The sequence below is a fragment of the Rhodnius prolixus genome, unplaced genomic scaffold, assembly GCF_049639745.1.
Source record: "Rhodnius prolixus isolate KJV_2025 unplaced genomic scaffold, Rpr scaffold_2, whole genome shotgun sequence".
NCBI lineage: Eukaryota > Metazoa > Arthropoda > Insecta > Hemiptera > Reduviidae > Rhodnius > Rhodnius prolixus.
This window is the reverse complement of record NW_027411592.1, coordinates 8,570,388-8,596,098: the sequence shown is the minus strand read 5'-3', so window position 1 is coordinate 8,596,098 and position 25,711 is coordinate 8,570,388. Positions and strand designations below refer to the sequence as shown.

At 36.0% G+C, this 25,711-nt stretch overlaps 1 protein-coding gene across 7 annotated transcripts in view; it reads right to left on the bottom strand.

Moving 5' to 3' along the window:
• Window positions 1-25,711, bottom strand: part of LOC141448883 (agrin-like) — a 397,223-nt gene that overhangs the window by 11,520 nt on the left and 359,992 nt on the right. For all 7 annotated transcript variants that reach the window (XM_074117695.1, XM_074117696.1, XM_074117699.1 and 4 more), the window contains 9 exons: window positions 19,850-20,065; window positions 6,712-6,927; window positions 4,154-4,366; window positions 3,054-3,145; window positions 2,831-2,951; window positions 1,492-1,743; window positions 1,119-1,379; window positions 257-409; window positions 57-179 (listed from right to left, as the gene is read on the bottom strand). In XM_074117695.1, coding sequence (XP_073973796.1) covers window positions 57-179; window positions 257-409; window positions 1,119-1,379; window positions 1,492-1,743; window positions 2,831-2,951; window positions 3,054-3,145; window positions 4,154-4,366; window positions 6,712-6,927; window positions 19,850-20,065 — 1,647 coding nt within the window. The remainder of the gene's footprint in view (window positions 1-56; window positions 180-256; window positions 410-1,118; window positions 1,380-1,491; window positions 1,744-2,830; window positions 2,952-3,053; window positions 3,146-4,153; window positions 4,367-6,711; window positions 6,928-19,849; window positions 20,066-25,711) is intronic.

Sequence of the window (25,711 nt, the reverse complement as noted above, 5' to 3'; positions counted from 1 at the left end):
CAAGGTAAGGAAAACTAAATTTATTTAAAAGAAGGAAATCATTCATATTTAAATACCTATCTTGTTGCAACCACACAAACTGGGACATCCTTCATTGTCGGGACCTTCTGCAGGTGTCTTACCATCAGGACAACAACCGAACCATGAATCTTGACAATCTTTCAAATAGACACCTGATTCTATACCAATCAAAGGATCATCGTTAACTAGGCTCCAATAAAAAAAATTAAAGATGATTAATAACAAAAAAATTCACCTTTACGACAACACTTTGCAAATGATGAAGTTTGATGACAATAATATTCAGTTGGACAATCTTGGCGGTTATGTCCGTTACCACAATCCAGTTCTTCACCTGTTTCCGGATCAACAAGTGGTCTGTCACCTCCACAAGGTTTTACTTCCATTCCTAATAAATTAATTACAATCTTTTACTATAATTACACAAGAGGCGAAAGATTATTGCCAATTTCAGTCATGAGTTGGCACAAGATAGTGGTTATCCCAAACTGACGGCTATCAATCTCTTCCTAGAACTTCTGTATAAAATCTGGATGACAGTTCCATCACAGGGGATTGCTAGAGAAAGTGAGTGGTTTCACCTGACCCTACGGGGGTCATTAATAATAATAATAAAAATAATAATAGTAATAATAATAATAGTAATAATAGTAATAATTTTTTTTTTTTTTTTGAAAGGAGGTGAAATGCTTTTACGCACTCTTTTTCTTCAGAGTGCCGGGCTCCCAACCAAATGGCCTACCGGCTAAAAAACACCCCCTTCATCCCTGGACCTAGCCTGGATTCACTAATAGTAATAATAATAATAGTATTAATAATAATAATAAAAATAACAATAATAATGATAAATTAGGGAAGGGATTAGCTCAGTAGTTAGGAAATACTGGATTCCAACACGAAGCAGCTGCTAGCCCTTAGACTTTCTTTTCCAACGAGCTTCTTAAAGCTCACTACTGGTGATGGGCAGTGTTGCCTGTAGCGAGAGAACACTGTCCGTAGGATGGCAAAGCACTGAAAAAAGTTCCGGGCGCCAATGACCTCAGTTGCGTTCGCGCCTTAAAATTATAATTTAATCATTAGGCTAGCAATTAACTAACCCTGACATAAATCTAGCGGCCTTATACGGATCTCGGTTTGCCGGTTGCAAGCTTCGGCTCTCATGTGACAAGCGCTTGGGTATAGCACAAGATCTGATCCGCACAACTGTTGATTGTCTCCATTTGCTGCTTCGCTCTGACAATCAAATACGCACACACATCTCGGATAGCCTTCTGGATCCAGCTGGCAGGTAGCATCAAAATCACAGCGTACATCTCGACAGGCTTCTTCACGTTCAGAGCCAATTGACAGAGGAGTAGCTGTTGGAGAAATTATTGAATGAAAAACAAGGAATCTCAAAAGTCCAAATGACTTTTCTACTAAAATGTCAACATTTCAACCAAATGACAATATATTAGTTCAAATACTTACTGACTAGATGGCCGACTACTCCACTACCAGGTGGTCGGTGCGATCTTCGTTCACAACTACCATAAAACAGTACATCCAAAGAATTATCACCAACTTCACAGGATCTTTTCTGCAGTTCACACTGACTCTGGTATGTAACCATGTCCGAACCACACACTTGTTCCAGTGGAGCTGCCGAACAGTCGGTGGGACAGACACATTGTCCGCCGCTGCATTTAGCTCTGTACTGGCATACTACGCCTGCGCATGATTCTGTTAGAAAGAAATTAATTCTGCTGAGTTATATAAAAGTGCAAAAAAAAAAAAAATGCTTATTTTGCTGACGGGCTTTACGTCCTGAGCGCCGTGGCCTGAGGCGATGGCTAAAACGAACTTCCTATACTTTTTTTTTTTTAAACACATGAAATAAGATGGCATGAAAAATCCCAATTTTGTTTTTATGTTTTCTGTCTGCACCATAAGAGCCACGTGACTACATCGATTTTTCACTTTTTCATTTTCTCGAAATCGGCTCCTACGCTTGGATTATGATTGCATAAACGTAAATCAACAACTTTTATTCGGAACTTCTCCCCCCCCCCTTTCCCTGGGAAAATTCATTTAAGGACACTCATGAAGAAGTGGGTAATTACACTGTCACGTGGGCTAATGTTTGTATATACATCACTGATGGGCTGCTGAAATACTTTTCTTTTTGCGTGACTGGGAATGTAAACTTCCTGGAAGATTTATTAATTTTCCGAGGTTTTCACAAAAATCATTTCTATTGATGTAAGTAAAGTAACGCACTAATAATTCGAGTGTAAAGCTATAACTTGTGTCTGAAACATTGTTCAAGAAATTTAATTTTAAGGCTTCAGGAAAAAGAATAGATTTAAGCTTTTCTTTGTGCCAATTTACTGAAATGTACAGCATTATTACCAAAGTAATACTAATTAGAATGAATTCGTTTCGAAAACTGTGAGTCGAAGAAAATGAGTTGACCGCATTGTGACTCTTTTGAACGATTCTTTTTAGTATACGTACATCGCCTGTTGATGTAAACGGACGCGAATTATTTCCGTTTATTGCCCTTGCAGCCATAAACTGGTAAATGCTCCTCTGGTGCTTGAATTTGTTCAAGGTACGTGCTTATAGTACAGCCAACTATGAAAGAAGTCCTAATAATGAACAATTACTTTTCTGGAGCTCTGTTACGTTTTCTCTGACAAATATAAATTTTAGTCTCATTCTGACTAGATAGTAGAGCTCCTTGTTATAACTCCACGCTCAAAACCATTACACCAAACTCAATCCAATCCTTTTACAATATGCGTTTAAAATGATTAAAGACACTGACCACAATCTCCTTTGTAGGCTGTCTGTAGATTAAGTTTGTTCTGGCAAGCGGTCATCTTAAGTTCGCATTCATTTCTGTAAGTAACTCCATCAGTACCACAAACCTGTTCTCCAACAGTTTCCTAAACATTATATAAGTATTAAAAACTTAGGTAACATTTAACTTTTTTTTGGTTATTGATCAAACAGTTCAAAAAAAATAACAGATTATCAAAGACAATTACCGTGCAGTTTGTGTGGCAGACGCAGTGCGCTTCTCCGGCTGAATCACTGACACAAGTGGCAAAGAAATCACATTTCTTATTCTCGCAACCGTCTGAAAAAATTATTTAAAACTAATCTTTGTAAAAAATTAACCCCTTTCTTGAACATTCTTGAAATAAATATTAATGTTTTGAATTCCTTAATCTTACAGCATTATTTACATTTTTCACCTCGTTCCGATTTTTCGAAGAAGCACTAAAGGAAATTATTTATCTCACTGTCCTTTTTTCTTCATGAAAAGATCGAAAATTTCTCTTTAACCTTGAATAACATATTATAAAGGAAACAAAATGCATGGAAATAAGTATTCATTCAAGATTTTCTTTTCCTAGTAGCTGGTCATTGTCTAGAATTATGTAGGGTTGTCAGTAAAATACTGAGGTTTGAAACCCTACGCTATCAAAAGCCACTATGCTACTGCACAAATTAGAGGAATTAATATACTGAATGAGAGGAGAAAAGCGTTGATGTGTTGTGAACAACATATCCGTTATTCATGATCAATTAATGACCACTACAAGAAACTCTTCCTTGTAGCTTTCAGCGTTTTAATAATACAATCTACAGCATGGAAAAGTGAGATAAGTTATGCATCCTTCTACACGATAACCACGAATGGTTCCTAAATTACAGATTATAGTTTTACAATAAGCTAAGAAATATAATTTAAATGTAAAGAAGTTTCGCTCGCGAATATCATGGCGGCCCCACACATTATTATTGTTGAAAATGGCAAGAAATGTCGGAACGACAGTAGCCCGAAAAAATGTTATCATGCAATTACTCTAATAAAATACCAAATTGTAGAAAAAAAAGATTAATTTTTTAGTTTATATTAAATGAATAACAAATTTTGATTCCCACATTCTAATTAAGATTTTTTTTTTTTATTATTTTACATCTAAAATGTAAATTCCCCAAGAACCTATTTATATATTGAAATAATAAGCTAATTTCCATTTTTATTAAAATATTACGGAATTATTAATTTTTTTTAACAATTATGAAATAGCCACTATTATCTAGTTCGGTAAATTAAAGTATTGATTAAAGTACTGACCGCAAAGTCCCTGGTAAAGTACATCGATAGGGCGCCCACGAAGACAAGCTTCCCTTCTTAATTTACAAGCATTTCCATAAGAAATACCATCAGTTCCGCAAACCGGTTCATACTCTGAACCACAATCTTTGCAAACACATTCAGCTGTATTGCCGGTCTGTCTGCAGACAGCAAGTGCTCCACAGTTTTTATGTGTACACGGTCCATCTTCGCCTATAAGATTAGACAAAATTAATTATATTTTATAAAACTCAAAACAATTGTATTGATTATATTTTTTGTTAAAAAGAAAAAATTCTCTAAAAAGTTATAAACAGAAACAATAAATTACTCGACAGCTTTCGGAAATGTTTCTTGAAAGCAAGATAATTTATTATTATCTACCAGAAATACACATTTGAAGTTTCTCCGAAAAATAGGTTTCACTTAGGAACAGATCAGCGGGTAGTAGCTGCTCTTCCTCGGCCAAATATTCTATTTTATTAGATTTTGGAGATGTCACGAAGGGATAGCAAGAATTAGTATTTATAACCAAGACTCGAGTATTGGATGCTATTATAGTGCCACAGTATTAGAAAATTCCAAAGATGAAAAAAGTAGCTGTGAAAGATTTTAAGCAAGGTAGACTTAGAACAATAGAACAATAGAAGCTGCCCAAGCACCAGAGTACATAAGGACGACAGAACACTGTTCGGGACACTCAATCGCAATCAGGCTTTTCATTCACTCGCTGATGATTCATTCTTACACACGCTTCACGACCTTACTCTACTCGTCATTCAGTTCAGCCGATTCTTTCAGAAATAGTTTATATTTAGTTTATCCTAGTTAGTAATAGTAATTTACGCTCGTTCCTAAGTTAGTTTTAATCGATAGGTCGATGACCTCATGTACAGCTAACAACATACTTGCTACCTGAATTTGGGCTGATTTGAAGGACCTCTTAGAAGTTGTCGGGCATCATGCATTGAGCGAGAAAACATAGAAAGCCCTTAGGCACTCTTTCACGTACGGCTTTGGGCTGGAACCCCTGGAGACCTCGTAAAGAGGTGAGACTTGATCCACTGAACCTTACCTTTCAAGGAATAAACCTGAAGTGCCTTGGGCAACAGGATCCGCCGCGTGTTAATAATTTTATTTTTTTGTTAGAAATATCTCTCTTTGCTGACTTTTTGTCACGGTGTGTCTGTGTGACAGAGTGAGAGGGCAAGAAGATCACAAGAAGTACAATCTTTCCGTTTAGGTAATCCACAGGATCCAATAACTTGGGTTTGTTCCAAATCCGACTATATAACAGACGAAGTGTGGCGAGAACCCTTATCTTCCAACTGAATGAGCCATTATACAACCTGATCCTTCCCACAGGGCGTAAAGAAGGAGATCCATTTTCTTTTTATTGGAGTTTTCTTTCTTGCACCAGTTTCATCATCTTCTCTTAATCTTTTACAAGGTTAAGACCAACAACGCTAACAGCAATGTATGAAAAACAAATACGATTTAGAAGTATAAAGAAGAGGGAGAGTTTAGCCCAAAAAGTTTCAACGGGTGAGAACTTGTCATCCTGGGAAAGAAAGTTTGTGTTCTGCTGAAGAAGGAGATGAGAATTCCCACCGAGGAGTGTTGGTGAAATATTCAATCTAGATCTTCTACTGTCCTTTTCACAAGTTTTCCATATTTAAACCTTTAAAATTCTGTTATTTCTAGACTTTTCCTTTAGTTGTCTTTTATTGAAGATTTAATTTCAGATTTGGTGTTATTGCATCATTGTTTTGATACATTAGTTAAAACTAATTTTTTCTTCTAGGGAATTCATGTCGAAACTAGTTGTACTTTAAGTTATAAATTACCTTAATGTTATGCAACAGGTTTTTTCCCCCATTGATTTTGTACTATGAACATTACTCATTAAAATAATGAGAATAAACGACGATAAGGCTTATCGTTTCAAAATAAAAACTACATGAAGATTGGACGCAATGGATTGTGCCAATCATCTTCTGTTGGTAAATACAAGACCAAAACTTGTTAGGGGGTAGCAAAAACACGCATGCTACTACGTTCTAAAATCATGGAATTTATATTTGCTTGTCCTGTTTGGATTATAAGGCGAGAGATCATTCAGTTTAAGGTGGCCACCGTTTCAGTATTTCCTGGCGTCCCTACAGGCTATTAAGTCTGACAAAACCTGTTCAAGCCTAGAATGGAGATAGCTTGAAATCTAGATGAACTTGTAGCCAAATCAAAGCCATTCTCATCTAGGTTTTGGTTTAGGGACTAGTTGTCAAGGGGTAATTTATTCTCTGGGGGAAGCCTTTATTCTGGAGAAAGATTAGTCCTTTTGAGGACCAGAATAGGCTGAAGAAACACTTGCATGACACGTGCTACTATGTTAGCAGGCTGGTAAATCTTTAATCATCGCAGTGAAATAGAATCTGTATTCTACTTACTTATAAATAAAATAAATTATAAAATAAAAACTACAAAATCCACCATATCAAATTTGAATAAAGTTAAAATAAAAACACAAAACATAAAAGGAAAGAATGTCTTCCACTGACCACAGACTCCAGTGTAAGCTAATTTAACATGTCTACGCTCCTGGCAGGCTTGTTTCTGCATGTGACACTGGCTTTGATATGTACGTCCATCATTTCCACAAGCTGGTCTCATTACTTCTTCACAATCCTCAGGGCATAGACAGCTGGCTAGTCCTTCTCGATTTACTTGACATGACGATCCATATTCACATTTCAGTCCCGTACATGGATTTATACCTGGAATCAGTTATTGTATTAATATAATTATTTGCGGACAATAATGACCAGTAAAATGGTGAGAGTTACTGAGCTTGGACACAACAGTAATAGGTAACCTAAATCCTTGTTCTGGAGTTGTATTCACTAAATGAAAAAAAAATTGGCATTTACTTCAGTTTAGCGTGTCCTTCACTCCGGCTTTTTCAATCATTCACCCACAAAAATAGTTTCACAGAGAGCTGTTGAAAACACCAGACTTATATCGAGTTTATGGGCTTATAACAAAACAAGTACACCATGCTTTTAGTATAAAAATGAACTAATGTGAGGTTATTTTTTTTTACCTTTGGGACTCTGCCCTTTTCTTTGGATCTGAAATGATTTTCACAGGATTGCAATTGAATAAAATACAATTAAAGAATAAAAAATCAATAAATCTAATTAAAATAATTAGTAGATTATCTAAAATTATCATTTATATAAAATTATATAAGCCCTACATTTTCTTTCTTTTACAAAAACTAATTCTTCCGGTTCCTGATTACTTTTTGTTTACATCTCGCGCAACTAACGTACACTCCGAGAGTTTCTAAATTCGACTGAATTCTCCCACTCTCACTTCATCCTCTCAGTTTTATCGTTTTCCGCCTATGCACGTCACGTTTCTTTCTTCTCTATAAATCTCTATCTTCCGTCTTTGCTTAACGGATCTCTACATCGAGAGTTTTTAAGTCTTATTTGTTTTTTACTTTGATGTTCTAACTTTTGTAACTTCTCAAGATAATCTCCTTGCAGAAGATTGTCTTCTGGAAAAATCATTGATGCCAGCTCGCTTCATCGCTAGTGAGAGGTGAACTATTTAGCTCACTGAGGTGCATGAAAGATCAGTTCAAAACTACTGTCAAAAAGAACTAATGTAACAGGATTACCCGATGAGAATGAAAAGATGTGGGAAAACGAAAATGGCTTAATGATTATAGAACATCGGATCATATGGTAAGAATCACTAAATAGACGGAGCCTAAGTTAGCTGTGAAATTAGATAAGAATGTTTAAAATGATATTATCAGACTAATTGCCACCCAAAATAGTGAAACTTCATCGAGTTTCATTGGACTAAGTCAAAGTGTTCTGTTTTTAGAATAAACAACTTCCCGATTTGTTTCTAGAATCCTAGGAGGTAATATGGAAACTGCACTACTAAATGTCTTGCCAAAACGATGTTAAAACAGTTTTTCTTCTATTTCTGCCAGATGCAGATTACACGTAAATGCAGAAAACAAAGAGATGTTAGAAACTTCTACCGGATCTCTCAACTAAATGATTCAGTTTACTGCAGCAATTTTTCTTTCATTTATTTTTCATTCGTTGGTATTTGACAGTAATTCATTCATAATTTTCATTTTATTATTTTGCTGTGTAGTAATAATATTAGCGGAAACGGAAAAGTATGAAATTTTGTTTATTTTCATGGAAAACTGGATAAAGGATTGGCATGTAAAATATTAAGCCTGTAATTCCGCTATTTTCTAAATGTTCAAGCTTACGGCTGCCCAGTAAAATAGCGAACTAGCTGTGATGAACTCAACTTATCATAGACTGAGTCAGCAAGAGTAGTGTATGGCTGCAACATTGTGGAAGCTAAATTCTCAACACCAATCTGATATTGGATGAAAATCCGAAACTAGTAAGAAACAAATCAAAAAAATGCGTGTTTTGACGGATAAAATCAACTTATATCATCTAGCAACCCATTCAACGTGTTTTTCTTTCTGGCGCATCGACTTCTATGGTCATTAGCGTCCTCAACGTTTTCTCTCTTGTTTTATCTCAAATCAGCATCGCTGGACATTTGCCAGATTTTTTTTTTGGCAAAAGAAGTTTTCAGAAATTAGGGGAGGACTTAAAGGATGATCTTAAGGAGAGATTCTGTATAAAAGAATGAGGATAAGGAAGTACAAGGAAAAATGACTAAGTAAGAAGTGGGACGCCTCCTACTTACCCATGAAGAATCAGATTAAGATGAACGATGAACTAGTGACTTCTTCAGATTCTTTTCCAAACATTACACCAAACTGGAGTAATGGTTAAACTACAGACAAACTGAACAAAATAAACTTCTCAATTGTTTGGAGGTTGCAGAAGAGGCAAAGTAATAGACATGAAGACCAAAGACCAAATTTCTGCATTGTGGGGGAGAAGTTTTGAAGAATTGATGATAGCGATCTAATACTTAGACCTTCCACCGAGCAACAGAATGATGAACGGTGTTGTCTTCTATGCTAGAGTGCAAAACTCACTTGAAAGAGGCAGTCCATCTATAACAATGAAGACATGGGAAAACTTTTATTACACTTAAGAGAACTGCTTCAAAGTCCACTATGTGTACCCACAACTCCCAGATCCTGGCTTCTTTTTTATTTTTTGGCAACCTTCCCACATCTACGTTTTCTTATTTAAGAAGGTCTAACAAAACATATAGGCGTAAAAATAAGGAATGGAGTTAAAACTTTTTCCATCAAGATGATAAAAGAGAAATGAACGTTAGTGTGTGAAGGTATGAGGCAGGGATGAAGAAGTGGGTGTGTAGGAAGGGCAGAACAACGGGGGCCAAATCAACGTAGGAAATTCAATCAGCTGATCGAAAGCAGTTCTCTGAGAAGGCCGGGTCTTACCAACTTGGAAGTGTGACTGAAAAAGGAAATGGTTTTAATTCGTTTCAACTTTGTGCTTCTTCAAACGTGGGAACCCACCCGCTATTGGAACTTACAACAGAAAAGTCTGTACTGAGGTTATCCTTCAAATGCTATTATAAGTTTTCCAGCTTTCAGAGAAAGTACCTACAAATCGATAGATGCAACATACATGTGGTCGCAAAAAGTGAAAACAAATGTTTTGGATAAATTATTATTCTTTTTTATTTATTTTTCACGGTAAAACTGAAACGGTTCTTACCATTGTTTCAATTAATTAATCTTCTGGAGGGCCCCAATCACGTCTGATTGCACGAACTACTTCCTCATTATTCTCGGCTTATTGCACTCATTTGGAACATTTGCCTAAATCCAATTTTTTTAGGAGAAACATCCTTGAGGAATGAAGTTTTCAGCAACCCTCTTAATGATATCCGTAATTCCACGAGCGATATCACAGAATAAATTTTAGTATTCTTTTATTTACGTTACTGATTTTCATTGCATATTTTGTTATTTGTATTTTGTAAACATATGGAACACAGTTGCGTAGGAAGTTACAGAAATAGAGTTGTACAGCTGGAGCACAAATATCCACTTGGAATTGCCAATGTTGCACTTACTTGGGAGAAAAAAAAGTGCCCACAAAGATAAATGATATAAAATTTAATATTGAAACTAATAGGAAGCGAACGTGAGAGTTATTTTCTAGTTCTATTTATAGAGCTACCAGCTGTTCGACAACCTGCCATTTCAATAAGTTATAACCTAAACAAAAAGAAGTTTTTAAATTAATTAGGATCATTATTTGAAGACAAATATTACAGTCTTTTTGCGAACGTTTTGAAAATAATTTTCCACTCTTTAGACACTTCAAGACATATATTAAGCATCACTTCACGATGGACGTTCTTTTGAAAATTTGTACTTAATCTTGAGATAACTGTTACTAGAAAGAGGCGAATAAAACTAGAAAGAACGGATTACCCACTTCTTCACGATCTTTTAGTGGTATTTCCTTGGTTTTTATCATTTTTTTCTATCTATAACTATGATGATGTTGAAAGCACCAAGGTAGACTGTAAGGGCTTGAAGTTGAACTTTGTTTCGCTTCTTAGTTTCTATATCATAACCTCCAAATATTCTAAACTTCGTCTTATGTAACTTGTATGGCTGCGCTGAAGATGAGATGGCCCAAACTTAATTTGTCAGCCCAGTTGAAAAGATGAGAAGAGAAAATTAAGCTACAGGATTCCTAAGAGATTACTAAGTGGAATAAGGATGGTGTAAAGAACCTATTGGCTCTGATTACCGGACATCCAACCTTCTCTAGCTTCAGCGGTTAAGATTAAAGAGCTCACAGAATCTTTAGCTCACTAATTTGTAATATATCCACATTTTGTGCAACCTTTGGAGTAATTAAAAAAAAAAGTCTGAACTTGGCTTTGTAAGATTCGAAGAGGTGTTGCAAGAAGCTGGTACAGGTTTACGTTAATCCAGGGTGAGTTTTGCGAGATTAGCGGGCTAGTTAGGATGTTCTATCTGGAAGCATAAGGAGAGGCCTTGAGATAATAGTAAAATAATTCTTTTATAAATATTTCCACTTTGACCACTTTGACAAATATTTCTATGAAATTACCAGTTAAACTTTAACTAGTTTTACTCCCGGACTCTCCCGCATTGTAATCTTGGTATTTTGCAGGGCGGAAAGGGAATCCCGTAACTTTCAACCTTAGAATGCCAAAAAGCGAGTTAAATTGTTTAAGTCTCATTCTTATTTGGCCAATCTTCTGAAAGCTTTCGTTTATATACCCGAAAGAGAGGCTAGGTAAAGTTTTGGTAAGGAGCAACAGGGACAAAAAGAGAAAAGTTCATCCTGATTGCTGTTGGGTAAATATCTTCAGTCAGGTTAAATTCACTATTTCAGTGTTTGTTGTTGAAGTATTCGAAGTTGAGTCTTAATAAAGCAAAGAACTCAGGAACTCAGAGTGGTTTAGAGAAATGCAGAAGGGAAGGTGAACAAAACCTTGAATTAAAACCACTACGCTAACCTCTCCAAGGTATCCTGGACTCTCTCGCCATTCCCTACTCCAGGGCTCTCCCAATTATTAAAAAAAAAGAAAAGCAAAATGAAAAACACTAAGAATTCTTCTACTTTTTATTAAAGAAAAGGAAAAAAAAAATTACATTGAATTGAAGAGAGACAGAGGGAGATGTATAAGAGTGATGCTGCACTGGCGGAGTGTGTCTTAACGAAGTAAACTTCTTTCTCTCGGCTCTACTGCATTTGATTAAAGCATTTCCTTTTGTCTTGTCTAATAAATAATCTTGGAAAAAAGATGATCCACTCACAGAATCCTTTATTTTCCTCTCCTTCTTTTTTTAATTTTCATTTAGATAAATCTTGCGGCTTTTCTTCGAAAAAGTTGACCAAGCTTTTTACTTTTTCTTCTCTTTATCTTAACGTAGGAGAGATTTTTTTTATAGTTTAGCAAGAGAAATCAGTTTCTCATTCTTATGTGGCTAATTTAAAATTCCGCTGCAAAAGGTCAAACCTAAATTATCAATTCCGAAGATGGTCCCAAAATCAGGTTGCAAAAAAGGAGATGGAATGAGGAGAGACCTGAATGGTCCAAAATGTAGAGGATCATTTATTAAGAATGATCTACACAAAGTCACTCAAACGTAAAGGTTGAGGCATTAAGAGTACGGCATCTTCTCTGCGATGGAGGCCACAGATACTTTATTAAGGTAGGAGAAGGAAAGGAATGGATGCAGAAGAATGAATGAATGAAGAAGAATTAATGAATATAGTCTGGAGCTGGAGAAGCTTAATGCAGCGAAATCCACTGCATCCTAAAAGAGTGAACTGGTGACTCCTTTACAGGCTGTCTGAGAATGTATAATTTGTGTATGTATTTGTTAGTGATGATGAGCTAAAGTCCAGCCTATGGCCACACTAAACCCATGAACCTGCACTCGATAAACTCGAACACTAGTACTTCTAGATTGTTTTCATTAATAAGTTGATAAGTGGTATCAAAGAAGTTAGTTTTTTATTTTCATTTGTTGAAAATGTCTTGAAAATCCAAAGATGGATTCTTTGTCTGTGCAAAAAGTATTTTTTTGCTTGCTTCACGTTGCATTTATCCCAAAAGTTTACAGAAAACGAAATGTTATCTATTCCTTATGATTATGATTATTATTATTTTTTTTCGTCGCATCGACATCTCGGAAATTAGCGCCCACTATCATGGTTCTTCTTATTTCCATATACTACACGAGCTGGGATGACACGTGCAGACCCATAGCTTCCAATCACTACACCTTGCTTAACAAGTTAGGGTGGAGCCTGGGTCTGCAAGATTGTCTCCACACTATGATTATTATTCTTATTATTATTACTATTATTATTATTATTACTATTATTATTATTATTATTATTACTATTATTATTATTATTACTATTTTTATTATTATTATTATTATTATTACTATTATTATTTTTTTTTTATTAAAGATTAAGGCGCGTCAACATCTAAGGTTATTAGCGCCCGGAGCTTTTTCCAGTGCACTGCCGGCCTCCGGACAGTGTTCTCTCGTTACAGACAACACTGTCCATCACCGGACAGTGAGCTGTAAGAAGCTCCTAGGAAGAAAAAATCTAAGGGTCAGCTGCTGGATTCGAACCCGGGACCTCCGCGTGGGAGTCCAGTATGCTAACCTCATAGCTAATCCCTTCCCTACTATTATTATTATTTTTTATTTTTATTTTTTTTAATGATTTAAGGCGCGTCAACCTCTAAGATTATTGGCGCCCGGAGTTTTTTTTCAGTGCACTGCGGCCTCCGGACAGTTTTCTCTCGTTACAGACAACACTGTCTATCACCGGACAGTAAGCTGTAAGAAGCTCCTAGGAAGAGAAAATCTAAGGGTCAGCAGCTGGATTCAAACCGGGGACCTCCGCGTGGGAGTCCAGTATACCAACCGCATAGCTAATCCCTTCCCTTATTATTATTACGTGGGAAGAGATTAGCTCAGTTGGTTGCACAATGGACTTGCATGCGGAGTGCCCGGCTTCAATTCCAGTTGTACTGCCCTTTAATTTTCTCTTCTTAGGAGACTTCTGCAGCTCCCTATCCGGTAACGGATATTGTACTGAGTAGTCTCCGGGGCGCCAATGACCATAGATGTTGACGCGCCTTTAAAAACAAACAACAATTATTACGTGTCCGAAGACCGAATTCAATGAACACGAAGACTTGAAGCGCCAACAAAATCTACATCCTCGATGCTGGTCCTGGAATTTTAAAATAAAAAAATGAACCATATAAATAAACCGGCGAATGAAAGCTAAATGCTAGTGTAAAGAGCTTGTGAAGATAATTTCTAGGGTTAGGAAGCTACAGCACCTACGTAGATAGCTCTCTCATGGCTACGGACATGTCTACATTCTAAGCCCAGGAGATGTGTAGACTCGTTTTATTATTATTATATTTTTTTTTTATTTCGTCTCGTGGCATCGGTTATTTAAATTTAACCCTCAAAATGGCATTACGTTTTTTTTTCAATTTTTTCTTATCAGTCTAGGCACTTTACTTATTTTAGTTTTTTACCTTCACTTTATTTTAAGCTAAACCAGCTGGGTAAAATTGAATACATAGTAGGACATTTGCATTTTTAGTTCGTTAGTTAGCCACCAGTTGTTATTGGGTTAAAATTATATCTGTCGTTTAAACTGTCTTGATATTTAATAATCTTCTACGAAACACAAACTACATTCTGAAACAAACACAATGTTACAAGATGTGAGCTGTATATAGAGGATAGTATTAATAAGATTGAAAATGTTCAGTAAAGTTTTCCTGTGGTTCAAGTGGTAATGTTAGGCTCATATCAGTGGCTATTTGCCACTCCTCCTATTTTAACGGATATCCTCTAGTCTACACTAGCGAAACCTACAACTAAAACCCTCAGCACCACTAATAACACTAACAATAACCATAGGCGAGCGGGCTGCTGCGACCAAGGGATAAACTGGTGGACAGAGAGAAGAGCAAAAGCAAAACCACATTGTGAAAGCAAACACAGACAGAGTTTACCATCCCTGGATGCATAGGGGGAAAATTTCCAATAGGCCGCTGCTCCTGTAGACTGGGTATGGGCCAAGAATATGGTTGGTTCGGTTATCCTCAGTCCAGGCCATTCAAACAGAACTAAACCGCCAACTAACCGATCCCACTAAGGAAATTAAACCAAGTTCAACAATCCCACAATCAGTGTGTTATTATAATACGCAATGTCTCTAAAGGAGAGCGAAATGGGAATGCTTGGAGCATAGTTTTGGAGTGTAAAACTAGCCGGGTATTTAGCATCATTAACTATGCAATCTGCAGCTAGGTAATTAACTAAGACCGTATTAACCCGTTAATATTATATTGGCTCAGTCAATATTGTATTAAGTAATGACAACTTACTGCCCGCTTTTTATAATTTTAGATTTTATAGGTAGTAAAAGTAATAAAACTTGTATTTCACCAGAGATAATGAGTGAACATTACACATTCAGGTAGGTGTAACCAGGCGCTTAGAGTAATTTTTATCTTAGGATGCTCTAGCCGGGGTGAATGTTTAATTTTATATCAGTAACAATGTTAGACCAGCGTTCTCTCACCATAAGTGACAATGATAGCACTACAATCATTTAATCAAGCTTAAGAACGCCCATAAACACTGAACACTTCAGCGCTGAAGCTATCTAGCGGTAACACTTCTAAACTAAACTGCACACCAGAAAACTTCATGTGTAATTTTAATGTAGCAGAGAAATCTAAATAAAATTTCACGCAACAGCCTTTTTTTTTGACGGAAATTCCAGAAATTATTAGTGCAGACGAAACTATTTTTGGAAATGACATGTTAAGTTCCCATCAAACAATGTTTAAGAGAGATTACGATCAGATCAGTGCAGGAAGCTTTGAATTAGCATCCAACCTTTATAAGTCTTGAACATCAAGTTTCATTTATTCTTAGAAATCGTAATTCCAAATTATATTTAAGGCTGTATTTGCATGCTGGAAATATAGGTAATTAGTTATAAGAGGCTAAAAAAAACAATATTTTCTTTTTCGCAAAATATATTGGGTAAGACTAAGTCTTGTATCAATTAGGGAATAAGGAACGCCCCTAGAAACAACACCCTCCAAAGCCGTCAGTGCACTGATAAGGATTTGGGCCTCAGATACATACTTAAAAAGTTGTTTCTAATTAAGTGTTGTTGAAGATAATCTTTCTTCAGAGGACTCAAACTATTAAAATTTTCAAATTTACTTTAATAAGTACAAAAATAACCACCCAATAAGCACATAGTTGTTTACTTATTTAAGTGCAATGTAACGTAAAATACCCGCATCATAAAATTTTCTAAGATGTGCACGCTGTATCCAAGTACATTAGACTGAACAATCCATAAAGTTTATACTATCCAAGGATATAAAAACTATTTTATTACTATTCAAGCATTTTTATTACAAAATTAAAAGTGGATATAACTATTTAACAAGAGTTAAATTGAGTTGGCTTAAAAGCTCTTATAAAAGTTTTTTTTTTTTTTAACTAACTAAAAACTTGAACTTTACAACTACAAGTTTTGTTTATGAAAATGTTTGTAAAATTTTCTTGACTACAAGGGATCCGAAGGGAATCACCATGGTCATATAAAATTAAAAAGAAAGAGTTAAAAATAATTCTGTATAAGAATTTTTACGAGCAATTACTTAATAACAGAGTGTTAAAGGAGCGGCAAGTGGAAAAGGCGGATCTATGTAGGTCTTTAGTTTATGTTTGCATGTTAAAACATGTGTCGTTAAGTAGTCTGATACTTAGTAACATGATTTTGTTCCTTATCATGACTTAGCGATCAAATCAACGCATTAACTTGTTGTTTTAAGAAAGGCATAACTTTATTACTAAATTGTGATATCGCTAACTTTATCCGTCGAAGCATATATGCTTTCTTTTTTTTTGGCATTCTACATCAGTTTTGGATTTCCATCCATCATCAGAGGTGAAATATCAGTTTGGTGAAGTGAATTTGGATGTAACTGTGAGTTTCCTTCTCTGCTGACTCAGATGAGTTCTATAAAGATTGAAAGCTTGCCATTGGAACAGAAAACACATTTTAAATATCACGGAGATCAACTATGCTAGGACGTGTTCACCAATGGAGACATAAGAGAAAGATATGGAGCTTCCGAGCTCTTTGCATTGCCATAAGTGGAGGAAAAATCCATAGGAAAGTGTCGAAGGATACAATGATAATTCTTTCTGTTCTTATCTGCGCATCTGGGTGCCTGCACACTTGGTAAAAGGTATACAGAATTCAAATCCAGACAAGTGAGCTGCGGTATCTGAGGAAAGTTTCGGCTGGATTGTGTAGGAATATCACCAGAAAAAAAAAGAAGGAATTTAAATGTCACACTTGCTGAGGTTGATACTGAAGAGAGACGGCTAAAGTGGTACAGCCATCTGCGGCGAATGAACCCAGTGAGAACTGGGAGAACTAGGCACACCAATAAAAACTGGGAGAAATTAGGGCGAAATGGGAGGACAGGGAACGAGAAAACTTCCGGAAAGGTACAGCAAGAAGGTACAAGTTTTCCTCATAATTTGGTGTCCAAAATATATCCCATAGGATTTCAATGATACTCTAAGTTTTGATGAAAGTGTTTATGTGTAATTAATATAATTATAAAAACAGAACAAATCGCTGTTGAAAGGCAAAATTTCTAATTATGACTACCCAGGAACAATAATTGATCCATAATTATTAGAAAGCCTAGAGTTTCTTTTAGTCCGGAAATTATGCAAGCTCTCACCCAAAATTTATTCACACAAAGTACTTGTTAATAGCCAAGGGCCACGGTAGCCGAACGGTTAAGAGACGAGAACTGCAAAGCTAAAATATACATTGTGGTACTGGGTTCGATTCCCGGTCTTAGGCCTTAGATTTTATTTAATCATTAATAAAAGAAATTTACACTAAAGTATGTTTGTTAGTCGCCTCCGTCCACGACCTCTAATTTGGTAGTTGGACGTAGAGCCCCGCTTAAAAAAATAGGCCTTTACTTTACTTTACTACTTCTTGATACTCTCGTTGGAGGTTCATGTTCGAAGAATAATTATCTTAGAGGACCATTACTTATTAAGACTGTAATCAATAATGTGTTTCCAAATAATTTAAGATTCTTGTTGGCCATTTTGGATGAAATCTGGAGGTTGCTGAGTATCCAGTCTAAAAACACTATCATTAATGGATTCCACTTAAAATCTTTGACTATGACCTAAGTTATTCTGCATATAGTTGGATAGTAGTCCGATCCAATTGAAGATTACCTTAATAAATAACCTCTGGGTAGTGGTATAAAGGTTCAATGAAGGCTTATCTCTCCTCTCTCTCTGTCTAGCTGCTTATCACTACTGATCTTCAAAATCGTCCACGAAATAAAGGCAATCCATTCTTGATTTTGTAAATATTCTCCAGTCTCAAAATCTGAAATCTTTCTGCGTCAAATAAGCTTCTAGAGTTGTCACTAACCATACGTTCTAATTAAAGACCATCTTAATCATCTTTCTGTAGCATCTTCTGTTTTTTTTGACGTGTTGAGTGCATGAGAAATGGTGTATTTCACTGCAGTTCAATCACGCCCAAAAGAACAATTATCGACATACAACATCTGATGCTTACACCACTAAAATTTTCTCAAAGACACCTTAAGTAAATGGACCCTAAGCTACGAGAAAAGCGTTCGATAAACAAAGATCAGATGTCTCGTGGTACTGCCATCTCAATGCCTAGAAGAATTTAATGATTCAAAGGAATGCAAATAGAATCAAAACTAAATGGACTTCTCGCGCGTATTTCACGAAAGAATTTGAACACATATGTTTCCTCGGTTAAACCTTGTTTTTTTCTTAGTAGTTCCATTAAAAATGACCTTGGGTTAACATTTTTTTAAAAAGAAAATGTATTAAACAGAGTATGACGTATCACCTATTTATTGGAGATCTTAAACTATTGACCAAAAGGGAAACAAAACAAATAAATGCTAATAAATTTCTCACTTTATTTTCCTAATTAGAGGAGGAAATAGAGCTGCAAAGAAGTGAGTTAGATGAAGAAAATGGGACAAAATGGCTCAGCTGTATAGTTGCATTCAGTAAGCAGTACTGTAAGAGATGAGAGTATTGAGTTCGACGTTTAGAAGGTCTACTTGAACATGTTCATGCAGGCAGAGCACATGCTGCTGTGCAGCGTTCAATATTGCACTCAACAAACTACTTTAATAAAGCAGAGAGCAAACCTGTCTCGCCTGTCCAAGGGGCGACATTGTTCTCACTGTAGTACGATATCATGGACAGGCTGCCTCCACTGCTTCGGGAATAAATTTCCCTAACACATATAAATTTTACCCGCACTGATTAAATGAGTAAAATATTCTAGCACCTAGGCAGGATACCCTTCATTACTTTCCAGCGCTGCTGTTCGCTGAAGATTTTTGCCATCCTATACCATCACTATAATGTATGCACATTACAGGCAAAATGCACAGATGCAACGTAATACATTGCGATTCTTGTTTTTAAAAATTCTATTTGGCAGCAGCATTGTGCAATTGTTGACAGTCGAATGGAAAAAGATATCATTGATATAACGATTACCTGTCTGTGCAGATCTTTCTTGATGATGCTGTCTTGTCAAAGAAAAGAATAAAGAAATATAGATAAAACAGTTGTCCTGAAATAGGTAAACTCCTACATTTCAGAGTAAATCGCCGAAGCGAAGGTTGTAAATCGCCTGCGAAGGTGCAGGATTGTTCAGAATCCAACAAAGGATGCAGGCCAGCAAGAAATCTAGACATTCCTCGTCGCCGTATTCACTCACCGAGCGTCCAAAAATTATAGTGTCCTGAAATGTAGGATTATATTGCTGAGTATACCGACAATTTGGAATTGAAGGCAACGAGATGAAGGCTCGGTGCAATTCGAACTGACCAGTTCTTGAACAACTCGTACGAGACTTCCGTTTTAGTACATCGAAATTTAGATTAATTGAGAGAAAAATTACATACTTGTAGTGGATTCAGTTTGCCTGGTGTGTTTTCTTTTTGTAAATTCTCTTGGAATAAAGAACAGACATGAATACTGGCTATATTACTCTACAAAAATAAATAATATGAGAAACTGACCAGAAGTACAAGTATCTCTGTACATGACGGACAATTGCCTTCTAGATCTGCAAGCTTCCAGTCTCATATAGCACTCGTTCGAATAGGTTTTCCCATCTGTAGCACAAACAGGTGATTCTTCGAGTGGACACATCTCTGGACATGAACACCTGGGCACTCTACCCTCCGTAACAAGACAGACTTCTCCGCCAGCGCATACTACTCCTGCGCAAGGATCTGAAAAAGAAAAATAGATTAGAGTTATATGCAAAATAGTTTCGAATCGCTATTAAAAAAAAAAGGTATAAAATATTCAAAAACTTTTTTACATTTATTGCTCACGTGCATAAAAAAAAAGCATATTAAAATGCTTCAGCCAAAAATAAATAAGTAAAAAATGGTGCTTAAAAAATCTGCCGACTGAAGCATAAAAAGAAAACTAAAACTTCACCATTTTACGTCGTTTATTCCCAGTTAACTATTCGGACTAAGCAAGAGAACTGAAGTGGCTTGTCACTAGCACTTACGGTGTTCATGAAAAGAGTTTATTAATAAAACATTCATTTATTTTTCACTTCATTTGAAGTGAAACTAGGAGTTCAGCCTCCCGGGAAGTCACACCAAGAAACGATGTTTTTAAACTTCTTAAAGTCAAAAAAATAAAAATAAAATTTGAGTACTAAACATACGTTAATGTTGGGAAAACAGTCATCCATTTTGATTTTGTGCATGCACTAACATGCAATTACTACCACTAGCAACAGATAGTTTTCTCTCAAAATGTGCAGCATCTTTAGACACCAAAAAGTAGTGGAACATAATTATTAGCCAAGGCAAATCAACTGATCTACAATTCTAGCAGCTAACACATTCAATCATCAGTTTGGATGATTTTTATGAATACAGAATTAAATTTCAACAGAAATGTGTTAGGTCAAAGGAGAATTGATGACTTTGAAATTAGTCCTGTAATGTGAAAGCTTAGAAATCTTAAAGTAAAAGTTAGACTTGATGCATCGTTGACCGTTATTCATGGCCATTAATAAAGTTGAATAATTCAACAAGCATTAAAAAATGCATCTCGTTTAACAGAATTTCATCAACCTCTTTCTTTTTGAGTTCAAATTTAATTTTTTAATGTTTTCTTTGTCGCCACGAGATCTCGTTTTGGCTATTATTATAACTTACTGGTACGACAGTTGCAAAAGGGTTGATAGACAAAAACTGCACGTGAAAAATACCCAATTTTGATAGTTTGTTTTCCATAAAAGATAAAATTCCCGTATTTTCTTTAAAAATAAAGGGTACATCCACGTTTTCAAGTGTAATTTTTTGCAGCAGCGCTGAGAAAAACGTTGACGAAAATGGACAAAAACGGCATTTTCACAAATTGTTCTTGTTCTTCTTCTAAAAGAAGTTACACTGTGTAAACAGTTTACAAACATATTTATAATTTAAGCAATGGCTGCAGATTGTACGTGATTTCACACGCGAAAATATTTTTCTCATTTCCGCTGTACAGCTATTAAGCTCCAGTCGGATATCTCCTACGTCGCAAGTTCGCTATTAAGCTCAAAGCCTATAACTGTAGCAGACAGGGTACAAATTTACGAAAAGGGGGTTTTTAAAACCCTAACCACACCTTGCTAGTCACCATTACCCTAAAAGATAGACAACCTTAATAAACCCATCTTTAAATCGTCATATCGGTACTAGAATTCAGGAAGTGCTTCAGTTTTAATCATTGGGAAGGAAGTGTGATGAAGAAATCAAAGTATCATCAGATGTTTATTATTTCGGAAGGCGGGACCAGCTACAAGGCAATGCTTTCGCGATTCGAATAAATGGAGGTTAAATAAAAATAAACAAAACAAAGAAAACGACTTAAGAAAGAACAAATCCAACCGACAATTTTATTTATATAAACTCCCTTTGAAGTTAGGATACTACCACAACTTTATAAATTGAATGAAACATAAAAAAACCAAGTATATAAGGGAGTAACAGGATATTAGGATAAAGGTGGAGTAACAGGATATTAGGATAAAGGTGGAGTTACAGGATATTAGGATAAAGGTGGAGTAACAGGATATTAGGATAAAGGTGGAGTTACAAAAAAAAAGAAACCTTTAATGGTTTCGGCGAGCTCTTGATAGGATGTTGTTGATACTTTTTGAGAAAAGTATTTTTCTTTAGCGTGAAAAGAGAGAATCTTGTCATTACTTTGATGTTTCCCAGCTAGTGGTTATGTGCCGGGTTTAATATCATTTTATTACAGTCCCATTTTGTTGTTGAGTGCAATTTTATGCCTTTCATCTTTAAGTAATTACATCAAGAGTGCAATAACTTGATAACACGGATTGCTGCAAAACTATGTATGCACATGTGCATATGTATATCTTTTTACAGTATTGTTTTATCTTTACATGAAATACATTCCCTTTTTTTCGTTTATGAAACAGCAAATCATTTAAGTTTGCCAGCAGCGTTTTATACATTTCAAGTCATCATTATTCAAGGCTCGTTTGGAGCTTAAGTTTATGTTCAATTTATCGATAACTTCTGGGAACCATCCTGTCTAATCGCATGTGGCAGTTTATAGATGAGTGAGATCCGCTACATAAATTGGGTACTCGATTAGACTAAAAACGAGGAGGTTCCCATTTGTTGGCCGCCCCTGAATTTTCTCTTCCTGCAAGACTTTTCTTCAGTTCGTGAAAAGTGAAGGAAAGGATTGTTGTTTGTAACGAAAGAAAACTTACCAGAGGAGCTGTTTTTTTAGGAGCTTCTCTAGGTGATGTACCGTGTTACTCGTAACTGTAACGAGATAACCGTTCCGGAAGCCGATAGTGCACTGATAATGACGAGCCTTAAATTCCAAAAATAAAAACTATACACAAATACAGGAAGAATGGGGGTACGGTCAGGTACTCCTCTGCGATCTCCTTGTATCCGTATCCTTCCCTGTGAAGTTTCCTTCAAGAGATTCATAAAATAAAAAGTTGGGAATGTTCTGAAGAGGTGGAACACCACTCCAAACGTGGAAAACGTCCAGGCTTTGTATCCTGAAACTGGCAGGCCCTTCCAGGCAATCCCTCTCCTAGCCTCTATAATTCCTGGTGATCACCACTTCCTTGGTCGCCCGGCATCTTGGATTGGCCTAGTTGATGTTTGAAATCACAACATCAAAATATGTAGTGTGGCGGTTTAAGAATAATGGAAATAGAAAATCATCATTGTTAAAAAAAAAAAGTTACGTAAATTTCTAAGCTCATGTTACTGTTGAGGGAATATGCTACTGTAAGGAAGATAATTGGTTAAGCCGATGGTGCAGTGTAAAGGAGTTTACCTGGGCATCCCCTTCCCTATTGGTTTAAAGGTTTAATTGCACACAGTGCGGGTCTCTCCCGATGGTAGCGTGGTTGTAATTATCCAATTAATCGAGCCGGTGGTCCAATTAACCCGGTTTTCGGTGATTGGTATTCAGCATGCTTAGCCGGCGGAGTTAGAGTTCAGGAGCGAGGGGTTATGTTTTGTGGTAGTTGGTGTGTCCCGCCGCCGATACTGTTTCAATGTTACCAGCAGAACCAGCAATAGTGTATATTGTGAACGTGAGCAAACTTAGAGCGCTGCTTTCTGTATATCTATTGTAGGAACGCAAACAGGCGTACCACCACAATATATGCATACACAGCGTGCCATTTTATTATAATCATTTTTGTTTTAAGCGCGTCAACATCTGAGGTCATCAGAGCGCCTAGAGTTTTTTCTTCAGCGGACTGCCGGCCTCCGGAAAGTGTACTCTTGTCACAAATAACTCTGTCCATCACCGAATAGTGAACTTTAAGAGGCTCCTAGCAAGAATTTGGATTCGAACCCGTGATCTACCCTTCCTTACCCTTGGCGGCAGAACGATCTGTCGCTATCAAACTATATTGATAGATTCCGTCTTGTCACATTCACCATTGTATTATATATGGATTGTAATCTTCCTCCAAAGTAACAGAGAGTATTTAGATCGTGACTCATCCAGAACTGCACTTTATGGACTCTCATTATTTTATAATAAGGAGTTCAAAATAAACTCCTTTCAAACAAATTTATTAACAATATTTCAAATTCCACTTTGATGTGATTTTTATCAACTAATGTTTATGAAGATCATTTTGTATGTTTTTTAACCAAGAAGAAATATGTTTATTTTTAAATATTTCTTTTTATTTGAACTCTCAAATACAATTGTTGCAACATTCACTGACGATACTTCTATTCTATGAATGAATCGAGAAAGGTGAAAGGTTTAATGGTAAAAGATAGGCTGGTGGGAGAAGAGAAAGAAGTAGATGAGGAATGAGGAGAATCGTGAGGAGAATCACCTCACACCATTCGATCTGTGAATTGTCCCAAGGATAAATCTGTGCAGACAGACACTGCCGGCTAGATAAGCCGTGCTCCAGTTTGGAACAGTCCTGCAAACCTTGCCAATGGTGTCAACTTCTTGGAATTATTTTTATTTTCTTTATATTTTTAATCTTTGTTCCCATCTCACTCTCTTTCACATACACACACTTCCCTTGTTCCTGTACAATATCTGGAAGAGCAAAATCTTCAGAATGTCTCCTGGGTGACCTCTTTATGTGACCAACAAATAACCACTAAAGACATTATTTTCTTCTTTTGCGGCAAGACGATTTAGAATAAGGCTTATCTTAAATGATTTGTTTATTTGACTAAAAAGCTTTACAATTCTCTTCTCTAGCGAAAAGTAAGCGTTAGCTGTGAATGGGTATATTTTTGTTTAGTTTATGATTCCGCAATGCTCGATGGTAACACAAATAAGTTTTTTTTCTTGAAAAATCTTTTTTTTTTTAGCAAAAGGCAACTTTTCCTTTTTGAAATACGTCCTGTTTGTAAGTTTGTTTTATTCCCGTTGGACGTAGAATTCCGTTAATTGCAGCTAACAGCGGGACATTGCTTCAGTTTCTGGAAGCAGTGTTGCATTACCCAAGCAACATCTGTAAATCGCGTCGTAAAAAACTTAGATTATAAGATTCCCAATCCAGGAATACAATGCTTGTCTTGTGCTGAGTAAACTCTGCTTCTTACACTGGTAACCTCCTGCTTCCATTATGGAATGATATTTAAGATGTAGAACATTTTGAAACCCAATCACGCAGATGCTTAGTGACAAGAATCTCTCTCTAGCTTGGTTGATGGCCAGCGCTAACCTTTTCCAAAAACTTCCACATACTCGCGACTCTTTGAATCTTAAAAATGATCGCATAGTGGCAGCAGAGCACCTTTCCATCTGATAACACCTTAAGAACCTTCCTTACAAGATAAGCGTCAAAAGATTTATTACTCAGCTATAAAAATGGTATAAAATAGAATACTATTTGAACCACCTGTTTATTGTTTAATAAAATAATTAAGCCATCACTCTTTCAATAAAATTCGAGAATCAGAGAACTTTAAGGTTATATGAAGTTGAAACAAACAGAAGTTCAGAACGGTAACAGATGTCTTCAGCCACTCCAACTTCTGGCGCTTTCACTTCTGGGTAATCTGGATGAACCAAGAGTAAGTAAACTTTTGCATGAATCATAAAGTGAACACTTCAAACTTCAAAACAAACTTTATAAACAGATCAGCATTAAATGATTGTTTAAAAGATTTATTTTACATTTTTATTGCTAAAATCAAATTTTTTTTCTGCAACAAAAATACAAAACTTACTTTGAACTAGATGTATCAATTTTGTTTGTTTGTTTGTAAGTTTTTGATTTTGGAAATGAATAGGTTAAATATTGTCTTCATATCAATTGCGACACCTGCTGCAATCTTCGAAACCAAAAATTGAACTGGATAAATTAAAACGTGCTA